The sequence below is a fragment of the Helianthus annuus genome, chromosome 17, assembly GCF_002127325.2.
Source record: "Helianthus annuus cultivar XRQ/B chromosome 17, HanXRQr2.0-SUNRISE, whole genome shotgun sequence".
Classification (NCBI taxonomy): Eukaryota; Viridiplantae; Streptophyta; class Magnoliopsida; order Asterales; family Asteraceae; genus Helianthus; species Helianthus annuus.
This window is the reverse complement of record NC_035449.2, coordinates 48,002,326-48,017,184: the sequence shown is the minus strand read 5'-3', so window position 1 is coordinate 48,017,184 and position 14,859 is coordinate 48,002,326. Positions and strand designations below refer to the sequence as shown.

General features: G+C 37.9%; 1 protein-coding gene across 1 annotated transcript; it reads right to left on the bottom strand.

The window, feature by feature from the left end:
* Positions 1 to 1,933: 1,933 nt before the first annotated feature.
* LOC110915270 (serine/threonine-protein kinase STY13) lies at positions 1,934 to 5,089 on the bottom strand. The gene is made up of 6 exons (XM_022159937.2): positions 4,466 to 5,089; positions 4,149 to 4,281; positions 3,870 to 4,065; positions 3,664 to 3,788; positions 3,130 to 3,288; positions 1,934 to 2,511 (listed from the first exon to the last, which is right to left on the bottom strand). Exons 1-6 carry the CDS (start codon positions 4,594 to 4,596, stop codon positions 2,200 to 2,202), a joined length of 1,056 nt encoding a protein of 351 aa, XP_022015629.1. The 5' UTR covers positions 4,597 to 5,089; the 3' UTR covers positions 1,934 to 2,199.
* Positions 5,090 to 14,859: the final 9,770 nt, after the last annotated feature.

The following is a 14,859-nucleotide window of genomic DNA, read 5'->3' as shown; positions in this document are numbered from 1 at the left end:
ATATTTCCTTAGATATAAAACTAAGGCATACACATTTCTTCCTTTTGTATATTTCATAAAAACAGGTATGAATTCCAACTCATTTGTTCCGTAATTTCATCTAAATATGTTCGTTTCCATCATTTGTATCATTAATAGATTAAGTTTTCGATGTTTGTTCATCATGTTCATGTAAGTAAATCACCTCTTTATGTAGTTCGTTTTGCAAGATTGTTACGAAAACAGGTTACATTCGTGACTTATGTTATGAATCTGGATATGAGCCCAGACAAGCAGTGGCGGATCTTGCCCGTTGAACATGCCAGGGCCGAAAGACATGGCACTAAAAAAAGCCCGGACAAGCCCGGGCCAAACATAGTATATATAAAAAATTTCGATCGAAATGCGGAAAATTAGCACTACGGCCGAAAAACTTATCCGGGCCATGGCCCTGCCACGGCTCTTCTAAGAACCGCCCCTGCAGACAAGCCCAACAAACCAGCCCAGTTTAGGTGGCCCAACAAGCGAATGGATCAATGGAACGTGAAGGCAGACTCGCTTGATATATTCGCGAGAGATTCAAGGATCGGATTATGATGAATGTTTACTGAAATTAAGTGTTCTCCTCCCATCTCAGATCTATATCCGTCTTCCCATCATCTTCTAAAGTTTGTTTACTGTATTGATTCCTACATCTTTTAGTTGTAAATTAATACCAAAAACTACATCTGTTCATTGTCTATTTGATTAAGTAATTGGTTGTGTTAAATATCAATTCACAACAAGTTATGTGTAGTTTATAGCTTTTGATAATGTAATCGTTGTTCGTAGTAATGTTTACAGATTGGAATAGTAGTGGTACAATTAGAATTCTGTTTATCATGTTCATGTAAATGACCTGTTTATGCAGGTCATAATGCGACGATACTACGACCTAACACGAATTTATCGGTTTAGGTTTAGTTTGAATGGATTCCGGTCAGTTTCAGGTTGAACCCGCGAACCTGTTTAGCTAAATGGGTCAGGTTTGGATCAACCCGGCCGGATTGACGGGTTGACCCGTCTAACCCACTTATATTATATTATACTTGTTTTACAATATGTTTTATGTCATAAATTAAATTTGATGTGTATTTTATGCCATTATTATAACTTAAAAGATAAATTGTAATAAGATTTTATAATCTAAATATAACTTAATTTTAATATATATTAATTTGTGGAAAAAAGTTATGAAGATAAAATAGTTCAAGTTGAACGGGTCATGGTCGGGTCAACCAGCGAGTATTAGGGTCGTGTTCGGGTTCAGGTTCATATGTATGACATGATTTTCAGGTTCGGATCAGGTTCGGGTTCGTCTAAAATTTCGGGTTTGGGTTGGGCTGAACCCGCCAACCCGTGAACACAACCCGTTTAGCACCCCTAGACTCGACCCATGCATTATGGTCAGTGCGACTGACAAGCCTTCCTGCCTTCCTCTAGTTAAGAGTATCCCCTAGTGCAACATTAGTTCAACTAACGGACCAGTTAGATGATCATCTCTGTTGTTGATTTGTTTCTGATCGGACCCACGCACCATGGTCAGTCGCACCTGACCAAGCATTCGAACTAGCCTTTAAAAAGTTAAGGCGGCTCCCAAACAGCTCGCAGCGTTGCGAGCGTGTGACACATTGTGCCCATCGCCACGCACGCCCGTGTTTGGGTGTTTTGGCACCCCACCCTTTAGGGTTCCCACTAGTGTTGACAAAGCTTAATCCATTGTTTCTCATCTTTGGTTGTTTTAACCATACAACTCCGGGCATCAATATTTCATTTATCTAGCTCCATTTGGATATAGTTTTGTTCGTTATGATGCTCTCACAACTTAGAACACAAACCCACAAATAATTATTTATACAACACATATATAATTGTAATTATTGGTGTAGAAAACCCATTTTCACCAACATTCCAACAAGTTAAAACAATTATTAATGTGGTTTTTCAAAAGAAAAGGAAAGAAAAAAAAGGTTGGTACATTATAACTTAGGGGCCAGTAAAAGAGGCTTTGGATGCAACCTCATTTTTTTTACAACTACATCACATCAACCCTACCCCTTTTCTATTCTACATTTTTAATCAAATTCAAATTCATATGAGTAAATATTCATATTTCTCGAATAAGATCTAACAAAAAAGCACATCCTAAATTCCCATATTGACCTCCAGTTCTTGCTACTTTCATCCACAGCACTGATAAAAGCAAGAGAACAGACCTCTGGGCCTATTTTCCATGGGTGTTTTCGGCGTTTCATTTCTGTCTTCAATCAACGTGCTTGTACCAGGAGACGGTGGTAAAAAAACAGCATTTTGGGTAGTGAAAATCCGAGGTGGGATAGCTGTGGGGGCCGCGGGTGCGTTAGTTGATAGGTAATGCAGAAGCATTTGTATAATTTGAGTAAAATTTGGCCGCGCGTTTGGATCCTCTTGCCAACAGGATGTCACAATTCGAGCCAAATCTTCAGGAAGGTCATCAGCACTCGGTCTCACATTCTGTCGAGCAAAACACGATAATGAGGATAATCATATTGTTTATATTCACATTATGATCAATGGATTATAATTTATAAAGAATGGTAGTTTTAATGCAATTAACTGTTTCTAAAAGAGGGTTGGTTGTATTGTAGCACAAGGGGCCCATATCTGAGCAGTAAAACATGGGCCAGGCCCACAAATTGACTTTATCAATGATGTTATTGGCCCATTTTCATGTGGTCATCATCATGGAAGGTAGTTTTAGTCGGCCGAAATGTTTTCCGAATGCGAATTCAACACTTTTTTGTATAAATATATTCTAATTCAATGATTATATATGATGAGTGAGTTTTAAGATTTGAAATTTGAGTGAGGTTGCTTATATTCCTTCTATCAATGAGTAACAAAATCGTATTTTAGTTGCGGTCGTTTTCAAACAAAGGTAAAGTATTGCAAAAAGAAATCGTCAAAAAAGTAAACTGAAGACATGTGAAAATCGGCCAATAGGAAACATGTCAAACGGTTTAAAAGTCGCTTCAAGTATACTCAAGTGTTAACTCGACCCAATCTGACCCGACCCATTTTGACCCGTTACTGAACGTGTCTGACCCGCCCATTTTTTGAGAGGAAAAATACCTTGAAAGCGGCTGCATAGGCAGCCTGTAGGTTTGACATGCCTTCGAATGGTAACTTGTTGTGTATGAGCTCCCACAATACAATTGCAAAGCTGTACGCATCGACTTTGTGGTTATAATGCTTTTTTTCTCCTTGCCTGAGTGTTACCGTGCTGTAAAGCTTCATAAACACCGTTACTTTTTTTAGTTTCTCATGCAGAATTTCAACTCATTAGACCAAAAATGAGTTTGTTTTGGGTTATATTTTTATAATTTATCTTGAATAGGATAAACTGATAAATAAAAAAAGTAGCTAAATATGATACGTATCAGATTAATTGAACGTGTTAAAAATCGACCAAAATGTATATAAATTCTTACATATTGGTTGATTTAAAAAAGATTCTTCCACTATAGCTTCTACAATCATAGTTAGTACATAACCCATTTAATAAGTCTATAAGAAAAATACGAAAAAAAATGTTTCGGGGCCAACCCAATCGAACCCGTTTTGACCCAAACTTATTTTGACATGTCAACCGCAGTAACTAATTACCTCTGGAGCCATCCATCGATAGGTTCCGGTTTCTGCAGTCATCATCTCTGTTAACGATTCTTCTCTTGCCAAACCAAAATCGGCAAGTTTAACTGATTTGTGATCGGCTGTAAGCAGCAAGTTTTCTGAAAAAATAAAGCATAGCGAACGTAACACATTAATCGATTGTAAAGATTTATTTACATAATTAAAAAGCGGAAATTTACCTGGTTTTAAGTCCCGGTGAATTATTCCATGCGAGTGTAAACACTCCATTGCACGCGCAATATCAAGTGCAAACCCTATAGCAACATGTGTATCCAACCCGTTCGGCCTCATATTCACCAAGTATTTTCTTAAAGTTCCACCGGTAAGAAGCTCGGTTACTATGACCATCACAGGGTCCTTGCAGGCTCCGATAAACTGATATGAAAAAAATATATATAATTGTTCAGTATATGTTATAAAAGTATATAACATTATCCATTTGATGATCGAAAAACAACCTTTACTAAATTCTTGTGTTGCACTTTTGATAACATTGCTACTTCTCGCACGAAACGCCCTTCTGTCTTCGCTATCTCCTCAGGCGTGTCGCCTTTATTCACAAGTTTAATGGCAACAATCTTGTTTTTATATCTGAATTAACGCAAACAATCAATAGAAACACAATTATTTTTATGTAATTGAATAACTCAAATGTTTACATGAAAAAAGATCAAGAATTCCAAATAAGAACACAAAATTGAGATCCATTTCATCAATTAATTACAAACCAAAATAGGATTATTATTATTATTATTTTTAAATCTAAACAACTTACTTGCCCTCATATACTTTAGCATGTGCACCCTCTCCAATCTTTGGACCAACAAACAGAAGCTTAGGATCAATCAACCACTTAGCTTCCAAACAAAACTCACCAGTTGAAAAAAACTCATTTCCAGATCCCATACTCTCTTGAGGACTTTTATCAAACACCTTATAGGCAAAACTCTATCAACACAATCCAAACATAAATAAACAAACCCACAAACAAGATCAACTCAGCAACATAAAAAAACTTGACTTCAGCTTTAATGGCAGAGACCCATACTACAAGATCTCAAACACACACAATTAAAAAGGTGCAATCAGTTTGGGGGACAAAAAGATAAAACCCCCATGTTCACCAAGACAACAAACTAACCCCACAATTTTAATAAATTTTGAAGACCCATAACAGAACCTGTAAGCAAGATTAATGGGTTGTTGTCAAGATTGAAACTTTTTGAGTAATTGATGGAGAATATATAAATTTAAGGTTATTGGAGTTGGGTTGATCTGCAAAGATAGGAAAGGGATTGAGCAAAGTGTGTCGGGGAGAATCGTGTGTGCATTATTTAAGTGATTATTAAAATACTTATTATGAGATAATGCGTAAACTAGAGATATTTGGGTTAGATGTATTTGAGTTGAGGGAGATGCAGGTTTTATAGGTGGACTATCCTCCTCAATTATTATATTTTATATTTTATATTATTATAATTATAAATATAAATTATTGTTGATGTTGATCAATATTTGAATGGGTAAAAATAATGTGTTAAGTGATTAGAAAAATGTATAAACGTTTGTAGAGAATGAGATAGATCATAGATGTGGCTATTTCAGTTGATTTATATATAAGGAGTTGATACATGTATTTTAAGAATGATGACTTATAGTACTTTAATTTGTTTACTTATTTTTATTAATTATGTCTTAGTAAGTTTTGTTTTTTAAGTAAACATGTATCAACTATATATAAGTTAATTATTAATTAAAGTATTAATTATGTAATTTGTTTTATTTATTTATTTATTATGTAATCTTTAAATAATTAGTACTTTAATTTAATTAATATAAAGACGAAGCTCTTGCATTTCATATTTATATTTATATATCCTACAATTCCCATAGAGGGAAACAGTCCAATCAGGTGACAGATCTTTGGCAATAACCTTCTAAGCCACCGAATCGATGGTGCGAGATGACTAATTTTTGGCAACACCCTTTAGTATGTTAGATATGTAGTAGTTGGCCCGATGTGTGACAAATGGCAAATAACCGGTCATTCCGTACAATCTAATCACTATTTTTATTACATAATCTCATGCATTTAGCGTAATTTAATTACGTAATTGTGCCGTATATTAGATAATAGTGTTAGGACAAGAAAACAATGCTAAAACATATGTTGGTTTTCGTCGTATCGCAAAACCAATCAAACAATATCCTAAAAGTGTTGGTAGAAAGTGTTGCATGCACTATTCACGGTTACACTATTCATGCCAGCAAAGTTGCTGAAACAAAACGAAACGATGAAAAATGACATACGAATAACATAACTGAGTCCAAATATATATGAAAACACTAATGTGGAAACACATCTTGCAAAATACATAACTTTCCGGTACAACGCCCTAATCACAAAATCGTTCGTTCAGGTAAAAATATAAAAATTCTAACTCCTCCGAACTATTAATTTAGCATTTCCGAGACTCCGGAATTATGAAAAATGATGACAAACACATGAAAACAATATGAGGATATTAATGGAGTGTCCGAAACATAAGCTTTCGGTGCTGCGTTGCAACCCCCACAACTTGTCCGTTTTTTAACCGACAAGCTAGTAAATAACATTTCCGACACCAAAACAACCAAACGGAAGACATGGCGAACTAGTTAAGCTTATTTTGGGACTCAAAATCATTTCATGCATCGTTTGATGGCGGAATAACAACTTGCGACAAACCTTCGTCGGTACGACGCAAAAGTGTCGTAAACTAGCCGACGACCAAACGGAAAGCACCTAAAGTATCAAAATATAATTTCTACTAGTTTAGTGAACTAGTTAAGGTCGATTAACATTCCAGATCCCTAATTACACCTTAATGGTGCAATTAACCCCTAATCACCATACTTTGATTAATCACCAAAATATCTAGATTTTTAATACTTTTTTATAAAAAAAAAGGCAAATTGGAAATAAATAATCCAACTCACTGTTATTGGCCAATAATAATCCCAACTCATTTAATCACCAATAATAATCCGAACTATTCACTTTTGTTTGTAAAATACTCCCACGTTAAAAAAACACTAACTAGGTTAAAATATTGCTGATGTGGCTTATCATGTGTGGACTGACGTGGCTGGTTAACATCTTACCTGTGTATAAAATGATTATCAGCCTCATTTGCACACAGAATCGCACTCTCCTTCAAAACCCTAATTCTACAAATTGGGCAAATTCAGTCGATTGTGTGTGCAAATGAGGCTGATAATCATTTTATACACAGGTAAGATGTTAACCAGCCACGTCAGCCCACACATGTTAAGCCACATCAGCAATATTTTAACCTAGTTAGTGTTTTTTTAATGTGGGAGTATTTTACAAACAAAAGTGAATAGTTCGGATTATTATTGGTGATTAAATGAGTTGGGATTATTATTGGCCAATAACAGTGAGTTGAGATTATTTATTTCCAATTTGCCTAAAAAAATTACACTTTACCCCCCCCCCCCCCATTTATATTAAAGTGGGTCTCACCCACTTTAATTTTGTTGAAAATTGCAATATTGGAAGCATGGTCTTGTGATTGTTGGTTGAAAATTTATGAAGAAACTTGAAAGACATAAGAGATCATCCTTATCTTTTTTTACAAGAATTCAAAACCAAAAACCCCATTTGGAGCTCCCTCATTTTCAGCCAACAAGAACACCACAAACACCACTTTCTTTACCATTAAACACCTCATTTTCACTATAATCTAGCCACTTCAAGATCATATAAGCAAGGGTTAAGTATGGAGCTTTATTAAGGATCTTCTTGGAGCTTAATCTCTTCTTAATCTTCTTGATTAGCTTGTGGAAAGTTGGAAGCCATCTTCTAGTCATTTTAAGCTTCTTGTTAAGTGTAGATTATGGAAATACAAGTTGATTATCTTGAAGATTAAGAAAAATTCAACCAAAAACCCTAATCTCAAACATAATAATCTACTAAACATAACATATTATGTGTTGCTTGTGTAGATTAGTGTAGTTAGCTTGTGTAATCTTGATGATTATGTTGATTTTGTAAAGATTAGTTATATAAAGTTTAGATTTATGATGATCTTGTGATTAGGGTCATGTAGTACTTTAGATTAGTGCTAATCTTGCTGTAACACCCCGTATTTTCGAATGTCAAAGTCAAAGTCAAAGTCAAAGTCCAAGTCAACTTTGACTTCTTTGACTGTTAATGTTTCTTTTTACTTTTTGTATTATATGGAGTAAGTGTTGTCTAAATGAAATGATCGAATGTTTAATCAATGCGACCGATTTACGACTGTGAATAGTAGGAAGTAACAATGCGATAAAGTTAATCAATCAACAATCAAGTTAATCGATTCATCAATCCAACTCGAGACTCGAATTATGCGAACTCTGGTGTTATTATACGTGTGTGTGTGCCTTATGTGTTACTTGTGCGTATTTACTTATATGTTTGGTGTGGAACTCAAGCGAATCAATCGAAAATCGAATCGAAACTCGAAAAGCAATCGAACTCAATCGAAACCGACATCGAAACGTGACTTATAGATGATTGTATGTTAGATATAGTCCCAACTACTGAAAGTAATTTGACTAGGAACCCTATCATATTCGTATCATCGTCCATCGAAATTGAAACATCGAAATTCGTCGAGAAGTACTCAAAGTGGGTCGCGGATCGAACAGGAGGCATCCTGATCGAACAGGCCAGCCGATCGGCTAGCATCTTCCTAGCCGATCGAGCAGCCCATTCGATCGGAGCTCCTGGCCGATCGGCTGCCACTTTCCTCTTTTGGAGCCTATAAATAGGGCTGTCATTGTCACACTTTCTATTTTTGGAAAGCTCTGACCGAACCAGCCTTCTTCTTCACCTTTTCTCAGATTTCTCGCAACTCCGGTAAGTTTTCACTCTAATTCTTGTACGATTTTGATCACTACATGATTCTACACCTTTCTATCTTTCAAAACTCGATTTCTAACCGTGAAATCACCAAGATCTAAGTGTTCTTGGGTGATGTCATCATGGTGTTCTTGAAGAACACCAAACTTTGACCTCACTCAACCATGAACAGCTTAGATCTGACCGGTTTCCACATAAACAAACTAAGATTTGTAAGAATCTTAACATTTTTATGAATAATTTCCAACTTTCTTCAATCATTTATACTCGAAACCTTAAACCGGTAGAAACGGAGCTTGAACCGGCTAACTAATCATTCTAAAAGTTAAGAGGTTCAAGATTTGGATCCTATATACAAGGTTCACCGATTTCGGGTTAAACGTCAACTTACCGTTCCAAGCAGTTCTCCGGCCGGACTTGGGTGATTCCTGTCCGAACCGGTGCAACAAGTAAGAACCCACGTTCTACAGTTTAACTCGCCGTCAAGTTACCTTAAAAGCATGACAAATAATCAAACAGCCAAGTGTTAGACGGAAGGCCGACCAGGTCAGAAATGCTGGCCGAACGGCTAGGCTGTTCAAACAGCCCAGCCGATCGGACATGCCAGCCGATCGACCGGGCCAGCCGATCGGCTAGCACATGGTCTCACACTTTTCAAAATTTTACGAAGTATGCTATTGACGAGGTGATGTTCGATCGAGTATGCTACTCGATTGGTAAACATTACTCTTCGGATCATGAGATACTATGCTTCAATACTCAATTGATTTTACAACTCGTTCGTAGTAGGGAATGCCAGCCGATCGAACATGTTGTTCGATCGAGCGACATCCTGTTGAGAACCACTTTTAAAGTTCCCAGCCGATCGGTTAAGCCGGCCGATCGAACGGACCGTTCGATCGATCGACCTGAAAGGTAAGAACACTTTAGTGTTCTCATATACTACAACGAAAACTTCAAAAGTTCAAACCATCATACACAAACACATCAGAGGAAGAAACAATCCACTCGAATGGCCCAGCCGATCGAGCCTACCGGCCGATCGAACAGGACTGTTCAACGGACCTACCAGCCGATCGAAGAGCCCGTTCGATCGAACCTGCCGTTCGATCGACCAGCCTATTCGATCCATTCACACTTGTCTGTTTTTCCACGTTACTCATTGTTGTGCTATCGAACTATTCAGGCTAACCCTACTCTCAGCGCTCCCTTCAATCCATAATCAATCACTGTGAGTATACTCGATCCCTTTTTGCTTTTAGCACTTTTGGGTGTTACATACGTTGCTTATATCAAAATACAATCGATCACACTACTCAAACTATTTGAACGCTAACCAATATGCATGTATTACGTGACTTAATGAATGCTTGTTGATTGTGTTTACACGTGGAATGCTGTCTACCTGCCTTAACGACGTAGTACTATAGTTTGGACTTGGCACCCGTTCACACGGGGGTTGTTAAGGACAATTACTTGCATGGATTACGGTGGTAATAATGTATTGCGAACCGTCTGTAAGACCCAGTTTATATTATCAAATTTAATAACCTAAAAACCTTGCATTTAACTCCAAAATGACGACTTTACAAAAACTTTCATAGTTTAGACCCAAAATTAACACAACCTACGTGTATTGTTATTACAAACCATATTCAAGACAGTAACTACCATTAATTTACGTAGTTTCTAACACAAAGTTTGGATGCGGAAGCGTTCTAGAAATGTGTGTGTTCGGTTCGACTCGCTTGCTTGATCTTCATCCTTTACTTGGTACCTGAGAACTAACATTTAAAACAAGCATTAGTACTAACACTCTTGGAATTTCGTATTCGAATCAGGTCCGAACACAGATTCGAGAAAGTGAACAAAACAACTTTTGTCAAACAGGGCTCCACCGTAATTTATGGTGTCACCGTAAATTACGGTGGCTTCTGGTCACTTGGGGTCTACCGTAACACAGTAGAAACTCACCGTAAAGAATTGCAGGCCACCGTAAATTACGGTACTACCGTAATTTACGGTAGACTCTGCACATCACTTCCTTGTTTAAAATGCAGTTTTCTTGCTGATTCGCTATGAGTCGAAACAGCACAAATTCGCATAAATTGCTGCGCGGTTGGGCTAGTACTTCATACTTGTTTTGTTTATAACATTACTCATCTATTCTTGAGCGGGCATGCTTACGAAATCAACTTACACACTAGATTACAAGACATAATATTTGGTTGTTTATACTATTTTCATGCATCGGATCTGCACCTTAGCTCCTATATTAAAAACAAGGTTTCTTAATTTGGGTATGGTGTTCGTTACACGGCATACTCATCATGTAATTCACGCATTATATACTAGTGTCATGCTTCGTGCTCATTACCAAAACTTGTTTGACCCGTTTGGGTGTTAAACTTACACACCATTACGGATATGTAAGATTTCATGCATTTTCACTTGTTTTGACCCATTTACTTGTTTAAGACACTAATCATATTCGTGACGTATTGGTAAATCTTGGTCGTCGTGTTTCAAAATTGACTACATCAAACTAACAATAAGGTATAATGTAACGAAACAATAAATTTCGTACCTTTAAAGCGCGCCTTTTCCCCGTGGATTCTCTCCGGCTTGTCCGCTTGATGATCCGGACTCTTTGCCTAATAAATTCAGTTTTTAACTTGTTTAGAATTCTTTTCACGACCATAATCACATCATTTATAAGACATGGTCAAATTCTGCGTTTTCATCAAATTTAGCATAAAAACCCTCACTTAGGCATTTCAACAAACACCTAACGGGTCGGATTTTCCTACCATCATTTCCAAGTTCGTGACTTGCAATTAAACCTCAAATTTCACTTTAATTAGTAAACCTTGCACACATCTTAGCATCAATTTCACAGGAATTACTTCCTATAATGAAGTTTATACTAGAATTATCATTCAAATCCTAGTGTTCATCATCATCTTATAAAACCCAAAACCTAGCTTCCATGGATTCATGAAATTTCCTGAATTTGGGCATAAATTCACATGTAGTTGTCTAGGTTTTACTCCTAGACACTATATCATCATTATTCTAACTAATTTACCATCATGCATCAACAGATTTCAAATTTGCATAGATCCATGAGAATTCCAAGTAGTGAATTCTCACAAAATTTTACATACCTCTTAATCCTCTTGCGATGAGGAACACAATTATAAGCTTGGATTTCGTTTTGGTTATGATTTGAGCCTCCAATTGCAAGAAATTGTGACTTTAGGGTTTTGGAACAATGGGGGTCGCCCCTTGCCTTGCTTCTGTCGATCAGACACACTAATTTGGTGTGTTTGGTTTAATTTTGTTATAATTAACAATTAACTTTTGATTCTTGGCAAGATTAGTCCCTTAACTACCATTTCTTTTTAAATACTAGAGTTTTAACTAAGTGTAAGTTATTTTCAAGACTTGTAAACTTTAACTAGGTTAAGGTTTCTACATGTTTATTTCTTGTTTATGAAATCCTTATATTCTTATATAAAGATTTATATTTTCGGGGTGTTACAAGTCCACCCCCCTTAAAAAGGGTTTCGTCCCCGAAACCGAATTACGTACCAAATAATGTCGGGTGTAGACGTCGCATTTCCTCTTCGGATTCCCATGTAGTGTCTGACCCTTTTCTGTGCTCCCACTTGACCTTGACTTGGGTTATCACTTTGTTCCTCAAACTTTTCTCCTTACGATCTAAAATCGCAATTGGTTTTACTGCATAGTTGAGGCTGTTATCCACTTCGATATCGTCGTAGTGGATATAAGCAGTTTCGTCAGCCAAACATTTTCGAAGATGTGATACGTGGAATGTGCTATGAATTCCACTCAACTCTTCGGGTAATTCAAGTCGATAAGCTACCTTACCAACCCGTTCAATGATTCTAAATGGCCCAATGAATCTCGGGCTTAACTTTCCCCTTTTTCTGAATCTAATAATACCCTTCCATGGGGAAACCTTTAGCATGACCATATCGCCAACCTGAAACTCGATTGGCCTATTTCTTTTGTCTGCGTATGCCTTTTGTCGGTCTTGAGCCGCTTTCAAATGTGTCCGAACTATGTCAATTTTCGCATTTGTAGCTCGGATTACATCAGTTGGTGCTAGCCCTCGCGGGCCCACCTCTCCCCAACATACCGGAGTCCGACACTTTCTGCCATATAATAGCTCATACGGGGCCATTTTAATGCTCGCGTGATAGCTATTATTATATGCGAATTCGACCAAGGGTAAATGGACATCCCAACTACCCCCAAAGTCAATAATGCAAGCCCGTAGCATATCACCCAATGTTTGTATTGTTCTTTCGCTCTGCCCATCCGTTTGTGGATGATAAGCAGTGCTAAGGAACAATTTAGTTCCCATCTGTTCTTGGAATTCACGCCAGAATTTCGAGGTAAACCGAGTATCTCTGTCTGATACAATGGATATCGGTACCCCATGCCTTGCTATGATTTCATTGGTGTATACCTCCGACATTTTCTCAGATGTATAAGTTTCACGAATCGGAATAAAGTGGGCGCTTTTAGTTAACATATCCACGACCACCCAAATAGCATCAAAACCACGACTTGTTTTAGGTAGTTTAGTCAATAGGTCCATCGTGATTTGCTCCCATTTCCAAACCGGAATTTCTAACGGTTGGAGTTTACCATACGGCTTTTGGTGTTCCGCCTTGACTTGTAGGCATGTCAAGCATTTTTCCACGTATTTCACAGTGTCTCGCTTCATTCCGGGCCACCAATAGTTTTGCTTCAAGTCATGATACATTTTGGTCGCCCCGGGGTGAATGGAATAACGGGATTTATGAGCTTCATCAAGTAGAAGCTTCTTAACACCACATGTTTTAGGAACCCAGATTCTATTAAAACGAGTTCTTAGGCCGTGACTGCCCACTTCAAGGTCTTTAACTTGACCAATAATTCTTTCCTTTTTCCAGTTTTCCGCCTTTACAGCTTCATCTTGTGCTTCTCGAATTCGTTCTAGTAAACTTGAAGTCACAACCAGTTGCATTGATCGTACCCGTATCGGGGCATAATCTGTTTTGCGACTCAGCGCATCGGCAACTACATTGGCCTTACCGGGGTGGTAATGTATTTCGCAGTCATAGTCCTTGACGGTTTCTAACCACCGCCTTTGCCGCATGTTTAATTCCTTCTGGTCGAAGAAATATTTCAAGCTTTTATGGTCGGTAAAGATTGTAAACTTTACTCCGTACAAGTAATGTCTCCATATCTTTAAGGCAAACACCACCGCCGCCAATTCTAAGTCGTGAACCGGATATTTATTTTCATGAATCTTCAATTGCCTCGAGGCGTAGGCGATAACCTTGCCTCGTTGCATTAACACGCATCCGAGCCCCAATTGAGAAGCGTCCGAGTAAACCACCATGTCTTCAGTCCCTTCCGGTAAGGTCAGTACCGGAGCGTGGGTCAACTTTTCCTTGAGTGTTTGGAAAGCTTCCTCTTGCTTAATGCCCCACACAAACTTTTCCTCCTTACGAGTTAATTTGGTCAAGGGTAAGGCAATTTTGGAGAAATCCTGTATGAATCTCCGATAATATCCCGCAAGCCCTAAAAAGCTTCGGATTTCCGAGGGATTTCTTGGAGGGCTCCATTTTGTCACAGCTTCTATCTTTGACGGATCTACTAGTACTCCATCAGCACTAATAAGATGCCCAAGAAACTGTACTTCCCGTAACCAGAAAGCACACTTCGTGAATTTTGCATACAGCTTCTCTCGTCTGAGTGTGTCTAATATTTCCCGCAAATGACACACGTGCTCGGCTTCACTCTTTGAATATACCAGAATGTCGTCGATAAATACAATTACCGACTTATCTAGCATGGGTTTGCAAACCCGGTTCATGAGGTCCATGAAAGCCGCGGGCGCATTGGTCAATCCGAAAGGCATTACGAGGAATTCATAATGCCCGTACCTCGTACGGAAAGCCGTTTTGGGTACGTCCTCCTCCTTGACTTTCAATTGGTGATAACCGGATCGGAGATCAATTTTGGAAAACCAACTTGCTCCTTGCAGTTGGTCGAATAAATCGTCAATTCTTGGAAGTGGGTATCGATTCTTCACCGTGAGTTTGTTTAACTCCCGGTAATCGATACACATGCGCATACTGCCATCTTTCTTTTTCACGAATAAGACTGGTGCGCCCCACGGAGACACACTCGGTCGGATAAATCCCTTGTCGAGAAATTCCTGAATTTGAGACATCAAT

Coding starts and splice junctions, on each gene's coding strand:
- LOC110915270 (XM_022159937.2), bottom strand. CDS start 4,596: ATGGGATCTGGAAATGAGTTTTTTTCAACTGGTGAGTTTTGTTTGGAA. Junction 4,282..4,465: donor GCTAAAGTATATGAGGGCAA/GTAAGTTGTTTA, acceptor GCGTTAATTCAG/ATATAAAAACAAGATTGTTG. Junction 2,512..3,129: donor CCTATGCAGCCGCTTTCAAG/GTATTTTTCCTC, acceptor TTTGCTCGACAG/AATGTGAGACCGAGTGCTGA.